The 27,458-nt window shown below is 44.6% G+C and overlaps 1 protein-coding gene across 4 annotated transcripts; it reads right to left on the reverse strand.

Moving 5' to 3' along the window:
* LOC115466446 (zinc finger protein 135-like) lies at positions 1-27,387 on the reverse strand. 4 transcript variants are annotated; one of them, XM_030197664.1, is made up of 9 exons: positions 27,265-27,387; positions 24,644-24,754; positions 18,649-18,775; positions 16,405-16,503; positions 14,150-14,263; positions 13,296-13,391; positions 11,432-11,548; positions 7,876-8,043; positions 1-2,271 (listed from the first exon to the last, which is right to left on the reverse strand). In XM_030197664.1, exons 1-9 carry the CDS (start codon positions 27,355-27,357, stop codon positions 2,264-2,266), a joined length of 933 nt encoding a protein of 310 aa, XP_030053524.1. In that variant the 5' UTR covers positions 27,358-27,387; the 3' UTR covers positions 1-2,263. The 4 variants fall into 4 exon arrangements, with proteins under 4 accessions (XP_030053524.1, XP_030053521.1, XP_030053523.1 ...); XM_030197661.1 differs by lacking the exon at positions 1-2,271 and adding an exon at positions 4,610-6,868 and having other exon boundaries at positions 6,900-8,043; XM_030197663.1 differs by lacking the exon at positions 1-2,271 and having other exon boundaries at positions 4,610-8,043; positions 14,150-14,260.
* Positions 27,388-27,458: the final 71 nt, after the last annotated feature.

Here is a 27,458-nt window from a genome sequence, read left to right on the forward strand (position 1 = left end):
TCCAGATCTGAGACTGGAGAAAAAGCCAGTACATCCTGGATGAATTTGAGCTCCTGGGCCAATCAGAACCCAGAATAGCCAGTTTTAAAAGTAGTTGGCCACATTGCAGGTTAACTTTCTTCTCTATATTAAACTAAAGAAGGAGCAGTCATTTCTCTGTAACAGCTTTAAACATGCACCACCTGCTGGCAACTAGAGAAATGTACTTCATGAAATATTCTTGTAATTCGTATGCTAGAAAATTCACCATTTCGCCACAGCCCCTAACCACCACCTCGAGAAGAGATGGCTGAGAGGGGTATATGATAGAGATCTATAAAATAATGAGCGGCATGGACCAGGTAGACCTCAGTCACTAGTTTATTTTTTCTAGAAGTGCAAGGACTACTATTTGTTTTAAAACTATTACTATATGAGAAAATATTTTTTTCACTCATCGCATAGTTAAGTTCTAGAATTCATTGCCAGAGGATGTGGTAAAAGCAGTTAGTGTATCTAAATTTAAAAACAGGTTTGGCCAAATTCCTGGAAGCAAAGTCCCTAAACCTTTACTGGGGAAAGGTACTGCTTATCTCTGGAGGTTAGTAGCATGAAATCTTATTACTTTTTGGGCTCAGTCACTGTTGCAAGCAGGATACTGGGCTAGAGGGAACTTTAGTGTGACCCGGTCCTTGTGTTCATTTAGTTCTTGATCTTTGGGGGGAAGGGGGTTTCACCCGAAGACTGTCTTCGTTTTTTCCGATTAGGAGTTCAGATGTGGGAGAAACTAGAGAACAGTGATGGAGTGCAAGGTTTAAAGTGAAAGCCTTCATAATTTGACACCCCCACCCCTGACACACACACACACACACACATATTGCTTGTTTTTAAGACATATTTCCCTTCTAGTAATGGAACTGAACAGAAAACTTACCTAGAAAGCCACTGTAGCTCTTGCTAAAAGTGTGAACTAGAAAGGAAGCGAGGTTGTTCTTCGATAACAGGAATGAATGCAGGTAAAGGGGAACGTTTTGTAAAATAGTAACTGTAATAAAGTGAGACATCTTATTTATTTAATTCCCTTGTCTGAGTTATTCTTTTCTCTGTTATTGGGGTGGGAAAATAATACATCTTAATGTTAGTTCACATTGATATCTACCCCCCTACTTTCTTCATTTGTGAGCACTAGATCCAGCATTGTTCCTTCCCTTGTGGCTTCTCTCATCATTTGCCTGAGCAGAGCTCCTTAAAAAGTCCTCCATGATCTCTCTACTTCTTTCCAATTCTACAAGAAACCGTGCGGTTGAAATCTAGCAACGGCGCCTGCCCCTTTATGTCTAACGTTTTTTAAATTACTTTGGTACCAACCCACGGGAAACCCAGTGGTGACTGTTGCAGTGGAGAGAGCAAGCAGCAGAATAAGAGTCAGTACATGGGGGGCTAGAAGAAAAGGGGAAGTTTGAGCTGAAAAAATAGGTGAAAGAAGCAGGTACTAGATGGTGGAGGATGAGGCATTGGTGAGATGAAGGGAGGGAGGGTAAGAGGGTGGTGGATGTTGGGGAGGAGGAGAGAAGGGGGAGATTATGCTGAAAAAAATAGGGGAAGAAGCAGGTCAGATGCTGGAGGGTGGTGGCGGATGCTGGCAGAAGGAGAGTGGATGCTGGGGAAAAGACATGAAAGGTAAGGGATAAGAATGGGGAATGAAATGTATTAGGGATAGAAGACAAAGGAATGTAAAGGTAGAAAAGATGTTATTAGGTAGGTGGCGGGAGGAAGGGATGTTTGCTGATGAAGAGGCCGCTGGGAAGGAGGGGGCAGATGGAAGGTTGTGGAGGAATGATGAAGTGGAGATGATGGAACACGAAAGGACTAGGTTAATGGGATGTGTATTTGTTAACACACACTTCCCTAAAAAAATACATAATCAGTTTAATCTATGAATTAACGCACACAAATGGAAACAGCTATTTATCCTTCAAGCTCATCCCTGTTGTCACAGATGCATTTTTTTTTTTTAATGTGGAGGCGGAGGACTGGATAGGTGCTGTGCTATGCCTTAAACTTATCAAACCTCTCATAAAATTGCTATGGAGCTATTTGTGTGGGAGAGTTTGCTATTCCTAATCCACACCAAATCTGAAGTTCCCAAATACAGGTAGGAGACAAACTGGGGAAGCTGTGAATTCAGAAGATATGGAGGGTTTATTTTCATTTTATCAGTATTTATATTCTGTGTGATCTTTACATTCTGGGCGGACAGCAGTATCAAAACATACATAATCTTTCAAATACCTACAAAGAAGAAAAACAGCACAAAGATTATTTACTTCAGATTCCAAAATAAGATCAACAGACTATACTTAGATAACATCAATTATCACCATATCCTCAGCAAATACTAAAGAGCCCCTTTTACTAAAGCGTGCTAGTGGATTTAGCACGCCCCAAAATTTAGCGTACGTTAAGACGTCCATAGGAATATAATGGGCATCTTAGTAAAAGGACCCCAACAGTTTCAATTTAAAAAATCTCCACCTTCTATAGCGTACGTAATTGAAGTGGCAACATATTCATAATTTTGGACCAGCCACCGTAAAAATGGATCTCCTATAGTCTTCCAGTCTAAAGGTACTTCTAGCTGTACATTTGCAGTAAATCTTTAAATATCGTGGAGGATAATAAATCTTTAACTTTGAAGCTATCGGAGAGACAGTATTATTAAGAATTTTGAACTCCACGCTCTGTTTTGGGAGCCAATGTAAATGTCTTAAAATTGGTGAACTACAATGAGCATTGGCAGGGAGTTCTGAAAAGATTACAGAGAAGACACAGGAAGGGAGTCTCAATTCAAGTCAAATTATTTAGTGTGAGCAAGGGAAATACTTTGCAGGGGTTTTTTGGTCCAGAGAGTAGGTCTGTCATGGGAAGAGCAGTATTAAAGCCCTCCTGCTCACACTGCTTTTGCCACTAAATGCTGCTAAGATGTCCTTAATCTGATCCTAGAGTTGGAGGCTGCCTGTCCTGCTATTTGAGGAAAGGGGGGGGGGGGCTGGATGAAGGAATAGCCTGATGGTTAGAGAAGCGGGCTGCAAACCATGAAAGCCAGATTCAAATCCTACTCCTCCTCCTCGTTATCTTGGTCACTTAGTGTTACCTTAGATCAGGAGGGGAAAGGGAATTGGAACTTGATATACCGCCTTTCTGAGGTTTTTGCAACTACATTCAAAGCGGTTTACATATATTCAGGTACTTATTTTGTACCAGGGGCAATGGAGGGTTAAGTGACTTGCCCAGAGTCACAAGGAGCTGCAGTGGGAATCGAACCCAGTTCCCCAGGATCAGAGTCCACTGCACTAACCACTAGGCTACTCCTCCACATCAGGGATTCTCAACCCAGACCTTGGGACGCACCATGCCAGTCAGGCTTTCAGGATACCCACAATGAATACTCATGCCCTAACTCCATTGTATGCAAATTTCTCTCTCAAATATTTATTGTGGGTATCCTGAAAACCTGACTGGCAAGGTGTGTCCCGGGGTCTGAATTGAGAACCCCTGATCCAGACTAGCTATTACCTGGGGGTGGGGAACAGGAAATTCTTGCCAAAATTCAAACAGTTTTCAAATTGGGGGTCTATATTTTGATTTTTATTCTCTTCCTTGCTTGTTCTGTATATTTTCTTACTTCCACCTCTGGCTCCTCATTCATTGTGGTCTCATTCTTCTTTTTCTATTTCAGTGCGCTCTCCTGTTTTGTGCCCTCAGAGTGGATATTTTTTTATGTTTTCTGCATGTTTTCCTTCCCCTGTTCCCTCTCCTCCCTTCCTCTTCCTTTATTTCCATGGATTCTTCTCTTCCCCCCCCCCCCCCCCAAACCAGGGTCCTAATTTTTTTTCTTTCCAGGATATGAATTGATTTTGATATAGCAATGTAATTATGGCTGTATTTTACTTATCAGATTGTATTTAAGTTTATTGAAAAATTAATAAAAATGATTAAACATAAACCATGTTAAGCAAACTGTTTTACCGCATTCTCTGACAATGAATTCCAGAGTTAATGAATGAAGAAATATTTTCTCAGATTTGTTTAAAATGTACTACACAGTAGCTTCATTGTGTGCGCCCTAGTTCTTGTATTTTTGGAAAGAGTAAACGAGTGAATTCACATCTACAATTTCCACTTCACTCAGTAGTTTTTAATATCTCTTTCATATGGCCCCCGAAGCTGTCTGTTCTCCAAGCTGATGAGTCCTAGCCTCTTTAGCCTTTCCTCAAAGGGAAGTCATCCCATGCCCCTTATCATTTTGGTCGCACTTTTCTAATTCCGCTATATCTTTGGTGACCAAAATTACACATAATATTCAAAATCTTTCCTTCTTAGGTCCTAACACCCTCCAAAAGAACCCCCCTTACTAAAGGCTGGCCACTAGCTCAACCTGGCCAGATCTGGCCTGGAGGTAGTAAAGAAGATGATCAAGTAAGATCTGATCTCTTCTTCTTCCAACCCTGGCACAAATCTATTTTGCAGATACTAGGTACTGCTCATTCTCGACTGCAAGGCCATTAGAAGAATAAGTTGCCTGTCTCGATGAGGTTTAGAGCAAACACTTCGGCATTTTAAAAAAAAAAAAAACCCAGCTCAAAACCTTTCATTATGCCTGTGCTTTCCGAGTTACTACTCCAATTGCTTGTGCTGCCAATTAATGCATAACATAATTGACTGAACATCACTTGACAAGTGTTTGTTTTTGTCTGTTTTCAAATTTATTATAATTCTGTAATGTCTATTCAGATCATCTTTGAAAACTCACCTTTTTAATGTTGTCTTTGGAGCATCATGGGAAGCCAAGCTGTGTGGTTTGGTTTGAGCACTGATATGTCACCTTTATTTATATCTGTCGCTAACAGAACACTGCTGGTCTTTCTATTTTTCTTTGTTGAATGGGTTCTTAGTGTCTTGCTCTCTTTCCTTTGTCACTTATGGGCGTTCTTTTCCTTAAATTGTAAACCACTTTGATTTGTGTCGCAAGAAAAGTGGTAGATCAAAAGAAAATAAATGATACAATATACAGATTATGGGACACTTTTACTTACCTGCGGTAAGTCCTACTGCTTGCTTACCACAAGTTAAAATGCAGTAGCGCAGGGTGCCCTGCGGTAGTTTTGGAATTTGTGTACACTATTTTTTTAGTGCTGGGATATGTTTAGGGGTGGAGAGGGACATGGCTATGCTAATTGTTAGTGAATGGACATTGCTGTGCATTGATTAACACATGAGCCTTACCGCCTACAACAGAGGTGGCAGTAATGGGGAAATTAGCACATGGCCATTATTGGAAAAATAGGAAAGCTGCCTTTTACTAGCAGCGCCAAAAGTGGCCTCAGCACCTGCGAAAGACTTGTGTTGGGGCTGCCGCAGGCCACTTTTGGCGCTGCTTGGTAAAAGGGCCCCTTACATATGCTATCTTGTAATGCACCTAGTGTTTAGGTGGAAGAGAAGTACATAAACAAAGAGATGGCTTTTGGCCTCTCCCCTAACATAATAACGTGGTTTGAAAAGTCACTGCATCTTTGAGACCCCCCCCCCCCCCCCCCTTCTCTTTTGTAACTTCTGTATATCCTTTATGAGAAGTTGGTGCCCCAGACTGAATCCTGTACTGAAAACAAATTCCTGATCTAGAGGAAGGTAAAAAGCTCCTCCCCCACCTCCTTCAGGGGTGCTTTGTCAACCACTCCCACGTGTGTTTCTGATTCCCAAACCACAGCTAAGTGCACCAGTTCTGTGGGTACTCCAGGTGCTTAAACATCTGCAGTATCCAACTGGCTTCTTCAGTCTGCTCTTTAGCCTCCTGCACCTAGGGCAACTGTGTGGAAAGGCTGAGGAGGGGATGCTGCAGGCCGATCCAATATTGGGGGAGCTCAAGGTTCCAGAGCATTCGCAGAACTGGTGGCCATGACTAAAAGATTAACCTTAGTGCTACCAAACCCCATTCTTCCCCAAGTTTGCATGTATATATTTCTACAACAGAAAACATATGGTTTAATTCAACAGTTCTGTTTCTCACTCATACATTGGTACTCGGCCTACACAGGACAACCAAGTTCATTGATGCAGTTATGCTGATCCCACCCCAAGGAGCTTCCATTCTGATCTGGCACAGAGGAAGGTCAGAAAGTATTGTGTGGGTAGGGTGGGCGTTGATCTATGGTATCAGCCAGCCCTCACCCATCTCTGTGTGCAAGGCCGAAGATGAACACATCTGTGTCGAGAGTGGGAACAAATAGGCTGACTCAAACTATGTCAGATGAATCAATTCATGTGAGTGGGGAGGATGCAGAAGTTCAGTGACTCTCAGGAAGGCTCTGGGAGCTACAGAGGGGTTAAAAAAAAAAAAAAAAAAGCTGTAGGCTGAGCTCCCCAATCTATTTCTGTGCTTCAACAGGGTGTTAGGATTTTATGACCTAGTACCTCATAATGGAGTCACAGGTCTGTTGCATGGAGCCACAATGCAATCCCCTGACCTAGGCATGAAGAATCATTGGAGGATGAGAAGGGGATGTCTGAACTCAAGGGTAGTAAATTACTGTAAAGAGCCCTGTCTGCTTCATAAAAGATAGCAGGAAGGGGAAATGTAGGTTTTCAACAATTCAGGTGACCTCTCTGTTTGTGCTCATGTTGATTTCATCTTTAAGAAAGGGATCCTAACTGGTCTTGGAAAGTTGTGTGTGACCTCACCATTGGCTGATCATCCTGTCAGCTCAAGTTATGTTGAGATGTTCCACCTTGGAATTAACCAGTTCCTATGATTTGTGGGGGGAAAAATAATGAGTAAAAAAAAAAGGTCTTATCACACTAATGGAGGTGTGTACGGGTAGCTCCAGGTGCAAATTTCTCCATTTCATGTGCAATCCCTTAATGTCCACCCCTGAGGTCAGGCCCTGTGGACCCGGTAATGCTTAATCAGATGGTGCTTATGGATAAATCGCTTCCCACATTCTATACAACCATACGGTCTTTCCCCGGTGTGCGTCCGCTCATGCACCTTGAGGTTATGCTTCTTGCCGAAGGTCTTCCCGCAAACAGTACAGGGAAAGGGCCGGTCTCCCATTGGGGCTCGCAGGGGCTTAGGGTGGGTGGCCCTCGGTACAAAGGCCTTTCGGTACTCGATGAATTTGTATGTCTTTGCCTGTTGCAGTGAAGGTGGGAGGTGTTGGAGGTCACCTGCATGGTTCCGCTTGTGCTGGAGGAGGCTGGCCATCTCCCCAAAACTCTTCTCACACAGGCCACATTTGTAAGGCCTCTCAGCAGCATGGATCTTTTCATGGACTTTGAGATCTAGGCTTTGACTGAAGCCTTTCCCACATTCAGAACAGCTATACAGCTTCTCTTCTGCATGGACACCCAGGTGGATTTTAAGGTCTGAACCCTGGCTGAAAGCCTTTCCACAATGGGCACATTTATAGGGCTTCTGCACCACATGGAACCTCTCGTGCACCCTGAAGTCTACACCCTGGCCAAAGCTTTTCCTGTATTCAGTGCATCTATGAAATCCCTCTACTGCATGGGTACTTTCATGGGCCTTAAGATCCAGCCTGTGGTTGTAAACCTTCCCACATTCAGCACACCTGTATGGTATGTCCCCCGTGGTGACTCTCAAGTGGTCCTTGAGCTCTGGGTTCTGATGAAGGTTCTTCTCACACACAGTCAGTTTGAATGGCCTCCTCCCTGATTCAATCCCAAACTCTCTATTCCCTCTAAAGCTTCTGAGGTGCTGGCTGTCTGGGCACAAGACTTTCCCCAGGGCCTGTTCACGCTGGGGAGAGGAGCCTGGACAGCTGTCAAAAGTCTTCCCTGGCTCAGACCATATAGATGGTGCATCACCAAGGTACATACTCTGTAGAGGTTGCTCTGTCTTCCAGGACTTCTCTTCATCCTGGGAGCTGGACTTAGGCCCCTCTCCTAGGCCACTGCTGGTGGAATGCACTGTAGAGGCCACACCCAGTGGTGGAGCAGGGTCTGCTGGAAAGTTCTTTGCTGTGCTGCTTGTCTTGACTCCATTCTCTGTTGGATTAGGAGTTAAACACGCTATGAAGTACTCAAAGAACAAATACAAATGAAAGAAAAGCAGTACTATGATTTCTACAAAACCCTTAAATCTGCATTCGAGCATGAGAAAATAACACACTGATGGGGTTGTGGGAAGGATAACAAGCCTGTGAAAGTGAGTAATGTGGTAAGGATGGAGATGCCATTAAAGTCTATGAAGATGAGTTACATGGTTAGAAGGGAGCTAAAAACGTTTCTGGAGGTGAGTGAAACCACTAAAACCTACAGAGGGGAATGACAAGGTTAGGAAACAGAAACCATGTGGCTAGAAGGTCACTGAAATATATAAACGTAGAGTGGAGGAGTAGCCTAATGGTTAGTGCAGTGGAGCTGAGAACTGGGTTCAATTCACACTGTGGCTTCTTGTGACGCTGGGCAAGTCACTTAACCCTCCATTGGCCCAGGTACAAAACTTAGATTGTGAGCCCTCTAGGGACAGAGAAAGTACTTACTTGCATATAATAAAAGGTGGTACATCGAATTCATTAGCCTTACAGGGGTGGGGAGGGGGCCTCAGTCGATCTTTCTTCATGTTTGAGATGGGATAGTATAGGGGGATTGGGAGGGAGTGGAAGCACCTGTAAAGCTGACACCACAACCCAGAAGTTAACTGGACACCAGTTCAATATGCATCTGCTCATGCATCTTGCTAAGCGCTATTCTGAAAAGGGACACAGCCATGGCAGGGATAGGGCATTCACTAAAAATGTGCATAGTATTCTAGAATTTAAGTGCAGGGATTTACACCAGGGTTCTGTTAGTGTTAATCTTCATGCCTAAATGTTGGGTACAAATCCTGGTGCTACTCACTATTCTATATACGGCAATCAATTGGAGCGTCAATTATAGAATATCACTAAGTATGCATTTTTTTGGGCATCCAAATTAGGATATTAATAAACTGTTCCCACCAGACTTTGCTATTAAACAATTGTTAGTAGCTGTTATTTTTATTTAATTTTTATATATGCAGTTCTCAGTATTGCTAGTGTGCTTCTATCCCAAAACATGGCATGCTACCACAACTGCCCTCCAACATCATAGCACTGCTTCCTACCTACTTATTGACTGAGTCACTCTCTTTACGGAGTTAATGTCAGATTCTAAAGAACTTAATATGGTAAAGTCACTTAACTTCAGGCTTTTGTATTCAGTGCCAGGGGCTGGTTGTGCTGCTGCAGATCAATTTTCACCCCATTGTCTGTGTTCTTGTTAAAACCAATGTCCCCTTGCTGTTCCTGACATGAAGTCACGTTTCACCATGACTGCGTCTTCAAGGGAATTTATTTACAAAACAGGGAGAGATGCCTTATCACGTTCCTCCCCACTCACCCGAACCTAGGTGATAAGGCATCTCTCCCTGTTTTGTAGATAAATTCCCTTGAAGACGCAGTCATGGTGAAACGTGACTTCATGTCAGGAACAGCAAGGGGACATTGGTTTTAACAAGAACACAGACAATGGGGTGAAAATTGATCTGCAGCAGCACAACCAGCCCCTGGCACTGAATACAAAAGCCTGAAGTTAAGTGACTTTACCATATTAAGAGGCAGATGCAGCAACCAAACGTAAAAAAATCAAAATCGTTAAAGTCCCTAACGATTTTAAAATAACGAAAAATGCACCAAAAAAAAAAAGTCACACATGCTGAGATCGGTAGTGAAACGTACAATGTATCAAAGAATCACAATACACATCGTTAATCGGCCCCCAAATCATGCGCAGAGCAGCCAAGCGTTATGTTAGCTGCTCTGCGCATGCCACAAACAGTCAAAACACAGTCAAATCGCAAGCACATGGCTCCCAAATAAAAACAAAAATAAAAAAAAAGGGTCGGGAGGGGGCAAGGGCGCTCATCAGGAGCGTCCTGTACAGACGGCCTTGCCCCCCACCCCCCCCGCTGCTCCCCACTTTCCGCCGCTCCCCCCACCCCGAAAAAGCAAAATTCTAGCAGCCCCTGCCCCCTCCCCACTTTCCGCCGCTCCCCCCACCCCGAAAAAGCAAACTTCTAGAAGCCCCTGCCCCCCTCCCTTCCTCACTACTCTCTCACCTCAGCTCCGCCTCCCGACATCCTCCATCCGTGCCCCGCCCCCTTTTGGGGTCGTCGCCGCCATTCCCCTCCTCCATCGGGCCCCCCTTCCTCTTACCGGGCCCGTGCAGCGCCTCTCTCCTCTGTCCGAAGGCGCTGCACGGGCAAGAAGAAAGCTGAATCAGCTGATGCCTGCCTTCGCGATGGCGCGTCTTTCTTCTGCTGCGCCCGCCCCTGTCTGACGTCAGTAACCTACGTAGGTTACTGACGTCAGACAGGGGCGGGCCCAGGAGGAGAAAGACGCTCTATCGAAGCTAGGCGAAGGCAGGCATCAGCTGATTCAGCTTTCTTCTTGCCCGTGCAGCGCCTTCGGACAGAGGAGAGAGGCGCTGCACGGGCCTGGTAAGAGGAAGGGGGGCCCGATGGAGGAGGGGAATGGCGGCGACGACCCCAAAAGGGGGCGGGGCACGGATGGAGGATGTCGGGAGGCGGAGCTGAGGTGAGAGAGTAGTGAGGAAGGGAGGGGGGCAGGGGCTTCTAGAAGTTTGCTTTTTCGGGGTGGGGGGAGCGGCGGGGGGGGGGGCAAGGCCGTCCGTACAGGACGCTCCTGATGAGCGCCCTTGCCCCCTCCCGATCCTTTTTTTATTTTTATTTTTTTATGTGTTTTCTGAGGTCCTTTGGACCAATCACAGCGCTTTTAGCTCTGCTAATGCGCTGGGATTGGCTCAAAGTTTGTTTATTTTTTCACTTAACACTTTTTCCTGCCACGGAGCTGTCCTAACGAGAGGTCCAGACCTCTCGTTAGTTTTCCTGCCTTTTTCCTGCGTAAAGGCAATCGGAAAAGGTTAGTGCATGTCGTTTCAATGGGGTTTTCACACTAATTGCTCATCTCCATTCCGTTTTCGTTAGCTGCTACTGTCGTCGGAAAATAGGCTTAAGTGCATGGAAAGGATAGGAAATTCTTCCCTGAGGGCTCATTTAACGATGAAAAACGTTTAGTGCATCTACCTCTAACTCCGTAAAGAGAGTGACTCAGTCAATAAGTAGGTAAGAAGGCAGGCATTTGTGCTAGCATGCCATGTTTTGGGATAGAAGCACAGTAGCACTACTGAGCACTGCATGTATAAAAATTAAATAAAAGCTACTAACAATTGTTTAATAGCAAAGTCTGGTGGGAACAGTTTATTAATAGGACAAAAACCTTAACACCAGTTACAGGGATTGGAACCCGAAGGTAAAAAGTGACATCCAAATTAGGATGCTATGTACTCAATTTGGTCCATAATGTCTAAAGCTTATAAAGCCAAGATGTACCAGTTGAGGGGGTGTCTGAGCCGCATTTCTGCTCCAACTGCTGCCAGCTTCTGGGATAAGGCGATTCCTCCTCCGTCCCGCTCAGTGAGAAGACAGATGTAATGATCGGATGGTCCGCTGTGAAAGAAACCAAAGAAATGAAATGCAGTGAGGAAGGCTGGAGAAAGGGTTGCAGGTTTTAAATATATGTGCAGCAAAAGACCAGAAAGACTCTATAACCATCAATATCCTGCTGCTCCATAACTCCACTGTTTATGGTCTGGAGGGAGTACAAGGCTATGGTTTATTCAAATTGGCTGTACTAATTGGTGGATGACACAGATTTGCAACAGCGTGGACACGCTGGAGGGAGTAGACGAAATGAAAAATGATCTGAAAAGATTCGAAGAATGGTCTAATGTTTGCCAGTTAAAATGCAAAGTGAAGCACTTGGGGTGAGAGGGTGATATGCATGTACCAGGAGAGGGACCTTGAGCTGATTGGCTTGCCATTTTAATATCCCAAAATGCTATGTGACAAGGTGGTGGACAAAGCCAGAAAGATGCTAGGCTGCATAGAGAGGCATATGCAGTAGAAGAAAGGAGCTTATGATGCCCCTGAACTGATCATTGGTGATGCCTCACTTGGAGTATTGTGTTTAGTTTTGGAGGCCGTATCTCACCAAGGACATAAAAAGACTTGAAGCAGTTCAGGGAAAGGCAATGAAAATGGTATGGGGTTTGCGCCAAAAGATGTATAAGAAAAGACTTGAAGACCTGACTAGGAATACTAGAGGAAAGGAGAGACGGGGGAGATAGATCGGCATTTAAATACTTGAAAGGTATAAATATACAAACAGATCTTATCAGAGACAGGGAAGTGGTAGAACGAGAGGACATGAATAGAGGTTGCAGGGTGGTAGGCTTTGGAGAAACATCAGGCAATGCTTTTTCTTGGAGAGAGTGGTGGATTCCTGGAACACCCTTCCGGGAGAGGTGGAGTCAGAATAAAAAATGCATGAGATATAGGGGAAGGCAAACAAAAACAAACAAACTTAAATGACCTTCACATTTGAAACAAGGCACAGAGGGCTGCAACCTGACCGAAGCAACAGTACAGTTGGCCGCTTTGTTATGCAACTGGATGGGCCATGCAAGTCTTTTGCAGCTATGTTCTACAACGGTGTTTCTCCAAGTCCAGTTCTGTAGTACCCCTTGGCAGTCAGGCTTTCAGGATATCCACAATGAATATGCATGAGCTTGATTTGCATACATTGCCTCAGTTATAGGCAAATCTCCTTCATGCATATTCATTGTGGATATCCTGAAAACCTGATTGGCAATGGGTACTCCAGGACCGGATTTGGGAAATACTATTCTAGAACACCATTCAATGCATAAATATTAGTATTGCAAAAATTTTGTGCAGATAGCATTCCAACACATGCCCATAATGTATGTGTGTGCAGCTTCAGGTGCTAATACAACATTCCTGTGTGCAACTGCACTCATGCATCTGGTCTGTCCCATGATAGTGGCCAATCCAGGTCACAAATACCTAGCAAGATGCCAAAAGAGTAAAATAGATTTTATGCTGCTTTTCCCAGGAATAAGCAGTGAATTTTCCCCAAGTCCATCTTATGGCTTATGAACTTTTAGGAATTTATGGAAACCTTTTTTAAACCGTGCTAAGCTAACTGCTTCTACCATGTTCTCTAGCAACAAATTCCAGAGTTTAATTACGGTTAAATTACTGCATTGGGTGAAATTTGTGTATGTGTTAGGTAATCCTAGGCTGAGCTTTAGCACAAACCTCTAACACACAACTTTCTGCACTGCCGATGGAGAGTGGAGCTGTGGGAAGCAGGTGTCAGGGGTCTCCTCACCTGTGTGGGGATGATTCGATCCATCTCTTCCACCAAAACAGGACTCTTCCTCCTGCTCCAAGGGCAACAAAGGGTCCGGTGTTTGAAGGCCAGAAGCTGGTGTTGAGAAATACATTGTCAGTAACAGAGCCATGCTTGAGGAACAGGCAAATAAAATGTTCCAAGATCCAAAAAGCTGAGCGTTACCCAAGTACTTTATAATGATAATTGTGCACACCAAATATTTTATAGAATACAAGCCTTTTACAAAGATGCGCTAAATGATAAGCCACTCGTAGGAATATAATGGGCGTCTTAGCATTTACCATGCACTGTTAGCACACCTCAGTAAAAAGGACTCCTAAATGTGGCACCATGCACATACAACTGCATACTGGAATTGTGCCCCTGCCACCCCCTTTTATAGAGCGTTTATGGTAGACACCAAGTTAGAGAATAGTACCCAAGTACACTTATTCATGTACCTGCCATTTCATTGTTGTTCTGGTGTAGAAAGTTATTAGAGGGATTATCATGGGGAGATTGCAAGCTAGTTTAGAACTCCACATAGGGGATGGGGCTTGATATACCTCCTTTCTGTAGTTATATATTATACACAGGTAGTTATTTTGTACCTTTGGGCAATGGAGAGTTAAGTGACTTACCCAGAGTCACAAGGAGCTGCAGTGGGAATAGGAGCCCAGTTCCACAGGATCCAAGTCCACTGCACTAACCACTAGGCTACTCCTCCATTCTGTGGTTACTTTGATTGTAACCACAGAAAGGCAGTATATCAAATCCATTCCCTCAACTCCACATCCTCTTCTGAGCGAGTCAGGAGGACCTCTTTGAAGAACTGCAGCTTTAATTCTCACCTTTGCTGAGGTTCACGGTATCGTCTCTGTCTGGGTCCAGCTGGTCACTCATACAGGTCTCATCCTCTACCTTAACGCACAATAAAAGGTCAGGGGTCAGATCCGAAGAATCTGCTGTGGAAATAGTGCAAATCCAGTTTTTTTTTTTTTTTAAATAGCTGCAGACTGGTTCTTAATGGTTTAATAAATATGCAGATGTAAGAACAACCTCTTTTGGTGGCTATCTCTGTATGTTTCATGAGTCCATGAATTAGTAGCTTGACAAACGTGGGCAGTTCTAGCTCTAGCTTCTGAGCAACATGGTATGAACTTTTCTATCAGATCTTCCAGTTACTTTCAAGTAATGCAAACTGGTCAACCCTGGAGACAGGATACTGAACTTGCCAAATCAAACTGCTCTGACGACCTCAGAGAAACTGGTATGTCAAGTACATGAATAAACAATTTGATCCAGCACAGTACTTCATAAATTTCTCATGTACTGGTTGTTACAATTTTTTCATTTATTTATATCTTACCTGCTAATTTTCTTTCCTTGAGTCCCTCCAGACACTTAGGTTTATGCTCTCCTGCCAGCAAGTGAAGACCGAGAACTACTGACTAATGACATCACACGACAAGTGTCCTACATAGACTCTACCAGTTAGTATTTTGATAACTAAAGCACAAGGAATCCCCCTCCACCCCCAATAAACCAGTGAACAAGAAACACAAACTAATTTAACTCCTGCAGCAGTCTGCATTCGATCGATCAAGCAACCAACTCAATAGTGCTCTTGCACCAAAGTTCCACATGGACTCCCCAGCTTATGGACTGGTTTGGGGGCACTCAAGGAAAGAAATATAGCAAGTAAGATCTAATTTCTCCTCCATCATCTTTCCTGACCAGTTCAGATGTTTGAAAAGTACCAAAGCAGTACCTACCAAGGGTAGGAATTAGACAAGGCTGCTGTCAACATGCTAGCCCCAAAAGCTGCATCCTGGAGGGTCTGTACGATGAACTGGTAATGCCCTATGAATGCATGTAGTGATGAAGTGGCTGCCCTAGAAATCTGTGGAAAGAGGCTACATTCTGCCCATGAGCACACCTGACTCCTGCTAGATGTGCCTTCAACACAAGGGCCGTTGGTTGGCCCTGTAAAATATATGTGGCTACTTTAGCCTACTTAACCCAGCAGGCTACTGTTACTTTAGATGCCATTTCTCCCTCCATAGCATCCCCTAACAACAACAAAAAAGACAAATCTGATCAACAGTTCTTCTGTCCTCTTCATACAACAGTGGAAAACTCTACGGCCATCCAGTCTCTGAAGCCACCCAAAGTCCTGACCAGCTTCTGCCTCCTGAAACAGCAGAAGTGAACCCGACTGGATAATGTGAAACAAAGATACCAGTTTCAGGAGATACCCACCTATACCAAACTTGATGAAACCAAATTCAAATCACATGGAGGAACCACTGGCTGCTAAGGAAGATGAAGAAGCTTCACATGGATTAAAAAAAAATAGACCATATCTGGCTGCGCAACCACAAAAACAAAGCCTGCAGAGCTCTCTGCCAAGGGCTTCTCCAGGAACTGATCTGCCCAATGGAAGCAAATCAGCTCCCACAGTTTTGTTTTGTTTAAAGTTCATTGTGCACAGAGGGAGGCTGGAAAAGTCTAGCAACTTTCTCATTTTTGTTTGCATGGGACAAACACAAAGGAATCGTGTTTAGAAGGATCGGATCAAAGAAGCTTAGAGGAGATTAGGTAGAAAAAACCAGTGCTGAGCTGACTTCTACGGTCTGTGCCTTGATGGAGGCTGAATTAGATTTGGATGTGCCGGAGTGGAGCTTTTTGGGGGCTTTGACAACAACTTCAGAAACTTTAGAACAGGGCCGGGCAGACTTCTATGATCTATGCTCTTAAAAATGGCAAGGATAAATCAAGATCAGATATACATTGACTGTATCACTTCATACCAGATGTTATGAGTTTATCTTGTTGGGCAGTCTGGATGGACCATACAGGTGTTTATCTGCTGACATCTACTAAGTTATCTATTCCCTCCCCCTTAAAAAAATAGCATAAAACCCAAATTAATGGGCGAACACAAGCAATAGAGAAAAGAAAAACCATCAATAATCCTCTCATGCAATAAGTGACATTTAGTCATCTCTTTACCCACTTATGAAACATGCGAAGTCGATAGAAGAACTGAGCATCTAAAGCTTTCTCAAGAAACTCTATGAACTTTGAAACCAAACGTGCTTACATGTCATATGGTGTTTATAGATTTTTCCACTCTCTTCCTTGTAGGGTTCTTCCTGTCCTTTAATCCTTAACAAAACGTCAGGGTGAATGATACTGTAGCCTGGAATTTAATAAGGGGGAGGAGAGGGAAACAGAGACCATTAAGGATTACATTTAATAAATTACACCAAATTTGAGTACTAAGTGATATTCTATAAACGGTGTGAAAATTAGGCAGCACGAATCCCCCAAATTCTACAATACTGCTTGCATCTCTAGTGACTGCCACTGAACCACCCATTCTCCTCCCATGGCCAAGCCTCCTTTTCAGTTACGCACTAAAAAAATTTGCACATACATCTTTATAGAATAACATTTTGCAAGCTGTGTGCGCAAATCCACATTGTTGCCTAATTATTGGTGCTGATTGGTTCATTACTGAAATCGAGTGCGTCAATTGGGGTATACTCAAGTCATAAAAAAAGACAGACTTTTTAAAATGGTGACGGGAATTGTTTTGTGAGGGGACCTGAGATTGCCACTCAGGAAATAAAATAGAGCTGAACACAGGCAAGGACCTGGTAAACCTTGAGATTTATAGCGGATTCCAAAAACCTGGCAATCTGCCGACAGAAATCATGACTTCGGTGACTGGCTTGTTGACAAAATGGCAAAAATTGGAGAATGTGCCTGGAATGGTCCAGAAAAGCCAGTTAAGGTCTATGTTTGCTATGTAAGAAAAAAAAACAAACTCCCCCCACAAATAAAATTATCACACCTAATAGAGGATTTTCAAGCAGGTTAACATATTGGAAAAAGGGTATTCAGTTTTGTTGTAGTCATACAATTTACAGGAAGCTCTCAGAACAGTAGAACATGAGGTTCTAGAAGTGGATATAAAGGAGATGGGGGGAAATCACCAATCATGCAAAGTATAAAAATGCAAGAATATGAAGATTCCACCTGTGGCATAGCTACGGGTGGGTTCAGCCCCCCCCCCCCCCCCCAAGACAGTTCTGCAGTCTCTCTCACCCTCATCTGGATCCGGCATTTGCCCCCACGCACTCGCTCACCCACGGCCTGGCAACCCCCTTTCTAAACATCCCCCTTCCAGGTGTATCTTATTAACTTTACAATCGGGGACAGCGACACATGTCCTGCAGGCTTCCATCTGCTGCATCCTACCAGAGAGAAACAGGAAGCAGTGTCAGTAAGGGCGTAATGCGGCAGAGCAAAGTCTACGAAGCCGGTGCAGGTAGTGGATGTGCGTCTCTGCTGCCGCCGCCCGTGAAGTAACTGGGGTACATGGGAGATGGGGGACAGGCGGTCGGCTGAGACGGAAAATTAGCTCGGGGGGCTAGTTTGGCAAGACCCACCCAACTTAACTGTGGACCCATCTAAAATAACAGGTCTGGCTTCGCTCCTGGATCCCACTCAATGATCACACATAAAAGAAGGAAGATCTCAGATGTCCATGAGGTCTTTATGGTTTTCTTTCCTTGGTCAAAAAAACCCTCTAATGACATTGTTTATTTATTTTTTGTTAATGTTAAGAAAAAAAAATCATTAGCATTTAGTTATAAATCCAGAAAACATTTGATACTCAAATTTGGAAAACAAAATTTGGAACACATAATAGTGATTTCTAAACAAAAACAGTGTGGTGGGAAAATGCCAGAATTGTAATTTTACCGCTACCTATTTAGATGGCAGTAAGGGGTCATGAGCTAATCCTGTAGTGCATGGCGATGGCCGTGAGCTGCCGAATTGCCGTAGGGCACACCTACTCCCTTGTCCCCTATGCTACAAAATAATTTTTATTTTCTAGCGCGGGGATCGCTGTATTCCGATCACAGCAATATCATGGGATGCCACAGCATGCTCCGTGGTGGTGTTTTGCTGCACAGTAGCCCTATCACCCTTTAGTAAAAGGGCCCCTGTTTTTTTTCCTTTTCCTCCATTTGGGGGTGCGATATATACTGAGTGGGATGGGTACAGCCTTGCAGTTTTACACGTTGGCTGATCGATTGTCTTTGATATATATTTTTATGCAAAGATTACTCTCATTGTATGCAGTAGTTGAGACGGATTTAGGGGGAAGGGAGGGAAGCCACCGCCTATCCCTGGGAGTAAACAGTATGCAATCTCTTCTTTCTGGGATCCTGCCAAGTACTTGTGACTTTTGGATTGACCACTGTTGGAAGCAAGATACTGGACTTGACCGATCTTTGGTCAGACCCAGTACGGTAGTTCTTGACATCCTCACCCAGTGAAAGGAGGGCACCATGGATTTCCTGTACAACACTTCTATAAAGCTCCTTCTGCCACTCCTCCAGCGCCTCCCACACTGCCTCCGAGAAGTAGGCCGCAACAGCGTTGAATGTGATCATGGGCTATGGTGGAAGACACAAAAACGTACATACAGTTGAGCTGCAACACTGACAGGGCAAAAGGCAATTCTATGACAATTTTGTCTCAAGTTAGGTGCCTCGGTACCATGCACTGGACGCCAATTCTGTAACGGCATTGTGGTGCCAAGATTCCATTATAGAACACTAGCATGAGACGGCAGTAATGTGCCAACATTTAGGCATGCCCACTTGTGCCATTGTCTAGGGTTACCATATGTCTGGATTTCCCCAGACATGACCTCCTTTTCGGGGGACTGCTGGGGGTCTGGGTGTTTTTTTTTCCCCCAGCCTGCTCGTTTGTCCAGGATTCTGGGCGGATGGGCCTCAGGGTGCCCTCCCTGAACACACCTCTTCAGGGCAGCAAAGAACCCCACTCTTTCCTGCCCGCTGCTAGTACCACTTCAAAATGGCTGCCAAAACTTCAAGCAACGGCCTTTCAAGACTTCTGTGGAAGTGTCGTGAGGCCCGCTGCTTGAAGTCTCGGCAGCCATTTTGAAGCAGCGACAGGCAGGAAAGAGTGGGGTTCTTTCCTGTCTCAAAGAGGCCACTAGGGTGTGTTAAGATAAGTCCAGGGAGGGCACCCTGACTCAGGGCGGGAGGGGAGGTAGATAGAGTCGGGTGGGTGGGTGAAGGAAGGGAGGGGGCTGTAAAAAAGGTGGCTGGAGTGTGAGTGCAGGGAAGGAGGGGGGGGCTGGAAAAAAGATTGGTGAGGATGACATACATGGGGGGGAGGGGAACGGGGAAATGCAGCACATGGATAGAAGGGGATGGAGAGGGGTATATGCTGCTCATGGATGGGAGGGAAAGGAAAGGGTGACATGCTGCTCATGGATGTTTGCTTTTTTGGAAATGTACATCTTTTCTAATTTTGTATTTAGCAGAGTACAGAAGAAAATGCATTTGTTACTTTTACCAGTATTTTCACTGCTTATAGAATCTGGCTTTCTTTGGTGGGGGGGGGGGGGCAATGGTCAAGGTGACTGTGCAGTGCAGCAGAGATGGTATTTTATTTTTTGTGTCCTCTTTTTTTTTGTCTCTGCAATATGGTAATCCTAGCCATGTCAATAGCGGACGTTAAGCTGAAACACCTATGTGTAACGTATAATATTCTCTAAATTACATCCATGTACGTTACCGTATTTGTGGAGACAAAAAATGGTTGCTACCTTTGCTAAAGAAATATTTAATTGTAGCAAATGTGTCAATGGCTTTCGGTAAATGAACACACTTCAAACGTTGACTGGCCTACAGCACAGCAGTAGACATTCTACTATTCAAAACTTGTGGATCTGAGCTTGACAGAGGACCCGATGCTCAAAGCTTACAATGCTTGTTAATTTAGACCGGCTATAGACAGTCTAGTATGCACACACTATTCAGCATGTAATACACAAAGGGGTCTGCGTCACTTTTACCATTTGCGGTAGCAGCTACCAATAGTCCTATGCAGATGTATTACAACAAGCTCATTAGATTTAACTGAGCATTCCGTGCAATGCACAGAAAGGAGCACCTACCTTTAGTATTCAAAATGTTCTGGCGCTGCATAAGGGCGGCTTCTCAGTGGAGCAGTATTTGCATGTGTGGGTTAAATGTGCCATGTATGTGTATTCCGCACATAACCGTAGTGTGAAAAAGTTGTTGTGGAACATTTGTTAATAGAATCTCGTGTGTGTGTGAAATATGCTAAGGGGCTCATTTTCAAAAGAGAAAAACGTCCAAAGAGAGTCATAAAGCAGCATTTGGATGAATTTCTTTTCAAAACATCCAAATCAGTATTTTCAAAACCTATTTTGCAGACGTTTATGTATGCAATTTCTCCATAGTGCGTCCAGCTCATAAGGGGGCATGTTGGAGGTGGGATAACAGCGGGATTAGGGCGTTCCAAACACTTGGATGTTTTGCAGGCATAATGAAATAAAATGAAAACATCTAGGGCTGAAGCTTCAACGTTTTGCTCTAGACCTGTTTTTAGAACAAATAAGGTGCCCTAAATGACCACAGGAGGGAATCAGGGATGACCCCCCCCCCCCCCGACTCCCCCCAGTGGTCACTGACCCCCTCTCACTCCCCAAAGATGGGATTAAAAATACTTGTCAGCCTCTATGCCAGTTTCAGATTTTATAGCTAGTCCTATCAGAGCAGCAAGCTGGTCCCTGGAGCAGCCTAGTGGTCAGTGCAGTGCACTGTGGAGAAGGGGACCCAGGCCTTTATCCCACTATACCTGTTATACTTGTGGTGAAAAGTGTGAGCCCTCCAAAACTCACCCAAATTCTATTGTACCCACATATAGGTGCCCCCTTCACCAATAAGATGTTACAAGTGGGTACAGTAGGTTATTGGTGGGTTTTGGCGGGCTCAGCATACAGTATAAGGTGGTAATAGTGAGATGTGTACCTGGGACCTTTTATGTCCACTTCAGCGCCCCCTAGGGTGCTCTACTGGAATGTCTGTGTGGCCAGTCTACTAAGAATGCTGACTCGTTCTACATCTTTCACTTGGACTTTTTTTTTTTTTTTTTTGAAAATGGCCCAAAAAGTTAAATGCACACGTAACAGCACTGCTAGAGTCATGGAACCCTATGGCGCGGTTGTTGCCTTTTTTCCCCTGGGCATGCATATAACATCGATGCTTACTGCGAGACTGTTCTATGTATGTGCTAGGCGTTTTGCCTACTGAGCCGCTTTCAGAATTTCCACGCGTCTCATTTGCATCTGATTTCCTTTGAGCATCGATTGTTGTTTCAAAATAAATAAATTCAACTGTGGATATAGATGCACATGGTATATCTCAGTAACTTTTGAGCATCGGACCCAGAGTCTGAGCCCAAGAACAGATGTCCCTCAACAACTTTGGCTGGCTTCTGAGATACGTGTGAAAGTCTTTGCTTGACATATGCTTCAAGTAGTATTGTACGAACAAAATTTCTTTGGTAGAATCAACCACCTTAAGTGAATTCCTTCAAAATGGCAGTAAATAAATGCTAATAAATAAATAATAAATAAACCAGCATGGAAACAGAGAGATCAGCAATGCCTTTCTCTCTTTAGCATCCTCATGTGTCCAGACTGACTAATAGGTCAGAGATGGTTTCTATTATTATGTGGATAGGTGTAACATAGTAGATGACGGCAGAAAAAGACCTCCACGGTCCATCCAGTCTGCCCAACAAGATAAACTCATATGTGCTACTTTTTGTGTATACCGTACTTCGATTTCTACCTGTCCTCTTCAGGGCACAGACCGTATAAGTCTGCCCAGCACTATCCCTGCCTCCCAACCACCAGCCCCGCCTCCCACCACTGGCTCTGGCACAGACCGTATAAGTCTGCCCAGCACTGTCCCCGCCTCCCAACCACCGGCTCTGGCACAGACAGTATAAGTCTGCCCAGCACTATCCCTGCCTCCCAACCACTAGCCCCGCCTCCCAACCACCGGCTCTGCCACCAAATCTCGGCTAAGATCCTGAGGATCCATTCCTTCTGAACAGGATTCCTTTATGTTTATCCCACGCATGTTTAAATTCCGTTACCGTTTTCATTTCCACCACCTCCCGCGGGAGGGCATTCCAAGCATCCACCACTCTCTCCGTGAAAAAATACTTCCTGACATTTTTCTTGAGTCTGCCCCCCTTCAATCTCATTTCATGTCCTCTCGTTCTACCGCCTTCGCATCTCCGGAAAAGGTTCGTTTGCAGATTAATACCTTTCATAGGCACATACGGGGATAAACTGACAGTGCTCTGGGCCCCCGGGCAGTAAGGGTCATCAGGCCTCCCCCCCCCCCCCATCTGCACATCACTGCTCCCCCGCATACTAGTGCGCCGTCCCCACTGCAGGTAACAGCAGTCTCATGAGACTGCTGCAGGGAAGTCTCAGCAGCCACTTTGAAAATGCAGTGGGCAGGAAAGAGCGTGGATCTTTCGTGACTCTGAAGAAACCACTAGGGTCCTTTAAGGTAGGACCAGGGGGGTCTGTAGTAGAGAGTTGCATGGGGACAGAAATGCGACCCATCCCCGCCCGTCCCTGCTGGAATCAAACCCGTCCCTGCTCATCCCCGCCAGAATCTAACCCGTCCCCACCCGTCCCAGTGAGTAATCTCCTCCGTCCCTGCCCGTCCCCATAAAAAAAGGAAGTATAAAGTACTGAGTGGAGTGGACAGCGGGCACACAATGCAGAGTAATACATTTAAAACGAATCAGAGAAAATATTTCTTCACTCATTAATATACTGAATCTTAGAAAAAGGGCAATAAATACATAAAACAAACTGAAGTTTTTTCCACACTAAAATAGAATTATTGGTCACCCAAACAGCACAATGCCCTCAACAAAAGAAACAAGTGGATATGCTAAAGCTTTAGCTGCAGTAAAACAGCTCACACACAGCCAGTTCCCACCATGAGAGAAATAAGCTGCCTATACATATAAAAAATAAAAGCAGTCAGCTGAGCTCACCTCTGCGAATTCTCTTTTGTGGATACCGAGGTCTGGCAGTGCCTGGAAGACTCAGTACATACAACTTGAGCAAATCTCCTGCATGTGTTGAACTTGAGTTGAGACAGACACACCCGGGTGAAAACGTGCAAGTGCTCATCAAGGACATCCCTTTTTTTTTTTTTTTTTTTTAGATTATGGATGAAGGACGTCTAAGTGTTAGGCGCTCAAGTCCCACCTTCGCTATGCCTCCAACACCCCCTTGAAATTTGGCTGTCCCTGCGATGGAGCAGTTAAGGATGCCCAAAATGGACATTTCTCCGAGAAGGACATCCACGCATTTGCTCTGCCCGACAACTCCCTTGAAATTTGGCTGTTCCTGCGATGGAGCAGTTAAGGATGCCCAAAATGGGCGTTGCTCTGCCCCACACCCTCCTTGGTATTTGGCCATCCCTGCGACGGGGTAGTTGAGGGCGTCCTTCTTTTCATACTGGAGAGCTTGGTTTCCACCCACTAAAACAAAGGTATGTGCGCGCGTCCCCACGGGAATCCCGCCAGAACATCCTCCATCCCCACGGGAATCCCGCATGTTTATTTCCGTCCCCGCGGCACTCCCGTTGGCCCAGAGGGGATTCCCGCAAACCCCGTTCCCGTGCAGACCTCTAGTCTGTAGTTTGCAGGGGGAGAGAGAGAGAACCTCTGGGCCCCTGGGCATATGAAAGAAAAAGAAGATATTTTCCTTAAAAACCTGGAGGATATATCTGAAGAAGTCCAAAAGGAGGATATGTCCTTTAAAAGAGGATGTAGGTTAACCCTATGTCCACAGTCTGCCCATTATTCATCTATAAGTATGTCCCTTTGCCTTTACCTTACAGAATAGTGTGTAGTGCATTTTGGCATGTAAATAGTGTGAATCTGTGCGCTTACCTGCAAAAGGTGCCCATAACTGCACACGCCCAGATATCGAATTGTTCTCAAAATATTTTAAAACACATTTGCACACAGTAATCTTCTAAATAATTGGGCGCTTCCTGATCATAACTGGAGGCCATGTCCGATTCGTTTGATTGAGGTGGGAAGCACATCAGTTCTTAATTGAATTATTTCCACAGGTGTTTGGGAAAAATCTGGGAAATGTGTGCTGTGGCCTTACCAGCTGGCTTCAGGTTATTGGAGATAGGCTAAGCCAGGACTTGATGACCCCCTAGAATAGCTTAAAAACATAATTTATTTATTTTATTTATTCTGTACTTTTGCTATACCACAGAATTGATCCTGATTAGGTGACTAAGCGGTTTACACAATAACTAAAATAATAGGTCAGTGCTGATGAATTGGGGGGGGGGGAGGTAAGGCATCAGGAAAGGGGTAATGAACTGAGGGGGAAGGGATGCTATATCTGGCTTAATATCTACCTTCTGAGGGATGTGAACAGGCATCTTGTGCTTCTCAGGAAATTTTTTCATGGTCGAACACCAAGGAAACAGCCAGTCAGAAAAATTGGGGCCTAGTCTTAAAACAGAAGCCTATGTAGAAAAGAGAAGAAAGGGGTCATTCAAAACGGTGTTGGTTTTTTAACCTTATTTAATTATTAAACTAACAATGCATACATAACTGTCCATAGCCATCAAAAAATGTATACGCAGCTATCCAGTAACAATCAGGTTATCCCAAGTGTTTCTTCAAGGAAATTCTATTGACAAAAAAAAACAACAACAAAAAACATATTCAGAGCCTGTTTCTGGGGCACTATTGAGTTTGGTCTTAACCTTTAATGGAGTTTTTTTCTCAAAAAAAGTGGCTTTATGTCAATTATTTGTGTAAAATTGAGGTGCAAAACCATCGATTTGGGGAGGGTCTGAGCCCAAAGTGGGTGGGCACAAAATCCCCAAGTCCCACCAGCTGAAGAGGTCCTCCTCCAGCAACCAGAAACTACCCAATGCTAGCAGTCAGTGACACTTTCCACAGGCCATCGCTGCACTGACCCCCCCCCCCCCCCCAACATGCTCAGTTTATGGTCAGCCATAGAAATGGTGTCTCAATTTTGGGAGGGGAGGGGGTGGGGAGGCCGCAGCCCAGAGTGGAAGGGCCTAGGCTCCCCCCCGGGACCCCATGTGGCTACACCACTGGTTCAAAGAGATCCAGGTTCTGGAGAGAGAAAGAGGCCTGCCTGGCCCTAGTCCTTTATACGTCTCCTCCATCCGCTGCTCTATCAAATATAAAGGTCAACAGGGCTACAAATCTAGCTTGTTAGAGGGCCAGGGCCAGGGCCAGGTTGATAATATCTTCTTCCAGAAAATAGGTGTGTGTTTTTTTTTTTTGGGGGGGGGGGGGGGGTGCATGCTGCAGTAAGCTGAAAAACTAGAGTTCACCAAGTCATTCCCCCTCCCAATTAAAGACAGAAAAACACGTTTTAAGAATGAGGCACACAAAATGCATTTGCTGGGGGTGTGCATGGTCATTCAGAAAAGCTGAGGCCTAGTCTAACTCAGAAGCCTGTGAAAATTGTACTTCTTTGTTTTGCAAACAAATACTAGTATGAACCTAATTTCTTATTAACCACCTAACTAAATACATACATACGTTTTCCCCCCATCTAGTTCTTGCCTTCATTTTTGGTTATGTAGGAATCTTTTAAAAGCTTTAATTTTTTTTATTATTAGTAAAAGCTGTGCACCTATTATTTTGGGTACAGATGGCTTCTTTTTTTAATCCTTAGTCCCACTCTTCAGCAATCAGTTCAATGCCTGCATGGAGCTCTAATCAACACCCGTGCTTCTGTATTCATGAATTACATGTATCAGTGTGACGCCTGCATGGGGCTCTGATGAAGATTCTGTCTTCAGCTGTTTGTGCTGTTCAGGACTCAGAAACACAAATACAGAAACCTAAACAAGGGCAGGGATCCTAGCCATAACCTTAGAGGGCTCCGATTCACAAGTGCAGAGGTCTGAAACACAAGCAGAAATTTAAGCCACAAGCACAGGGCTCTGAGCTACAAGTACAGGGATCCAAGCCACCGGTACAGGAAGCTCTGATGAAGACCTGCTTTTCAGTTGTCATTTTTAATGTGCCTCAGCATGATGGCTGCATGGAGTTCTCATGAATGTCCACGCTTCAGCTGTTCGTGCTGTATTCGTACTTTAGTGAGACACACACTTGAGGCTACAATGAATCAGTTGTCATTTTTAATGTGCCTCAGCATGACGGCTGCATGGAGTTCTCATGAATGTCCACGCTTCAGCTGTTCGTGCTGTATTCGTACTTCAGTGAGACAAACACTTGAGGCTACAATGAAGCTGTGCTCTTCAGTTGTCTATGTTATATCCCTGCTATCAGTTAGGTGCGTATACATGACTGAGAAAAATAATCAACTGTCTGTGTTGTATATATGCGTTTCTCTTTGTCCAAATCACCCCTGTATGGGTTTTGGAGGGCAATGCAGGATGATGTTCTGATGGCAATCAGCACAGCAGCATCCCCTAATTTTTTTAATTTTCAGCAGCATGTGTGACTAAGCAGGGAGCTGCTTTGAAAACCTTATCAAGAATGGATTAAACAGGATAAAGGAGCATAATAATAGTTATTAAAAGAAAAAAATAGAGTTATAGCAAAAGATTTTGTTCTCAAGCAAGAGGCTTCATAATACTAAGGGAGCAGCTTCGGACTGCCAGATCACAAAGTCAACCAGCTGGAGTCCTCTGTAGCCACTTCTCAGAGGATGAAAAATAAACCTCAGTAGGCAGTAGCTGTCCCTCCTTTCACTGGTTGTCTCGGCCTGTCTCTGGGCTGAAAGAAAGCAACCCTGTTTGCATCCTCTTCAATCCTAAACAAACAGAACCAGACCAGACACAAGCCTGGTCTCTCACAGGGTAAAAGCCCGAGACAGAAACTAGAAACCTTTCCACTAAATATGCTCCAGGTCGCTTAAAACCACATAACAATCAACAAAGCTTTAGCAATACAGCAGCAGGCAACCAACCTCTCCTGGACTAAGCATTTCCACCACAGACACACAATGAGAGAAAACCCCTACCTGAAAGGGAGGGGGGGAGGCAGTGAAGGCTGCAGTCCCCCCCAACCAACCCCACAGGGCTGGCTGCAGGAAACACTTTCCTGGTTCCTTCATAGACTACCCCCCACCCTTGCAGGAGTCACAGGGAAGAGCTCACGATGGGAAACAAAAACCCAACACAATCTAAGGCCCAGGAATTTAAGCAGCAGGCAAGC

Source organism: Microcaecilia unicolor, chromosome 3, assembly GCF_901765095.1.
Source record: "Microcaecilia unicolor chromosome 3, aMicUni1.1, whole genome shotgun sequence".
Classification (NCBI taxonomy): domain Eukaryota; kingdom Metazoa; phylum Chordata; class Amphibia; order Gymnophiona; family Siphonopidae; genus Microcaecilia; species Microcaecilia unicolor.

What these genes read in the sequence shown, in the direction of transcription:
- LOC115466446 (XM_030197661.1), bottom strand. Translation starts at nt 27,357, where the DNA reads ATGAAGGAACCAGGAAAGTGTTTCCTGCAGCCAGCCCTGTGGGGTTGG. An exon ending in CCTCCCCCCCTCCCTTTCAG is followed by an intron (nt 24,755 to 27,264) that starts GTAGGGGTTTTC and finishes TTTTCTACATAG; the next exon opens with GCTTCTGTTTTAAGACTAGG. An exon ending in TACCGTGAACCTCAGCAAAG is followed by an intron (nt 13,392 to 14,149) that starts GTGAGAATTAAA and finishes TCTCAACACCAG; the next exon opens with CTTCTGGCCTTCAAACACCG.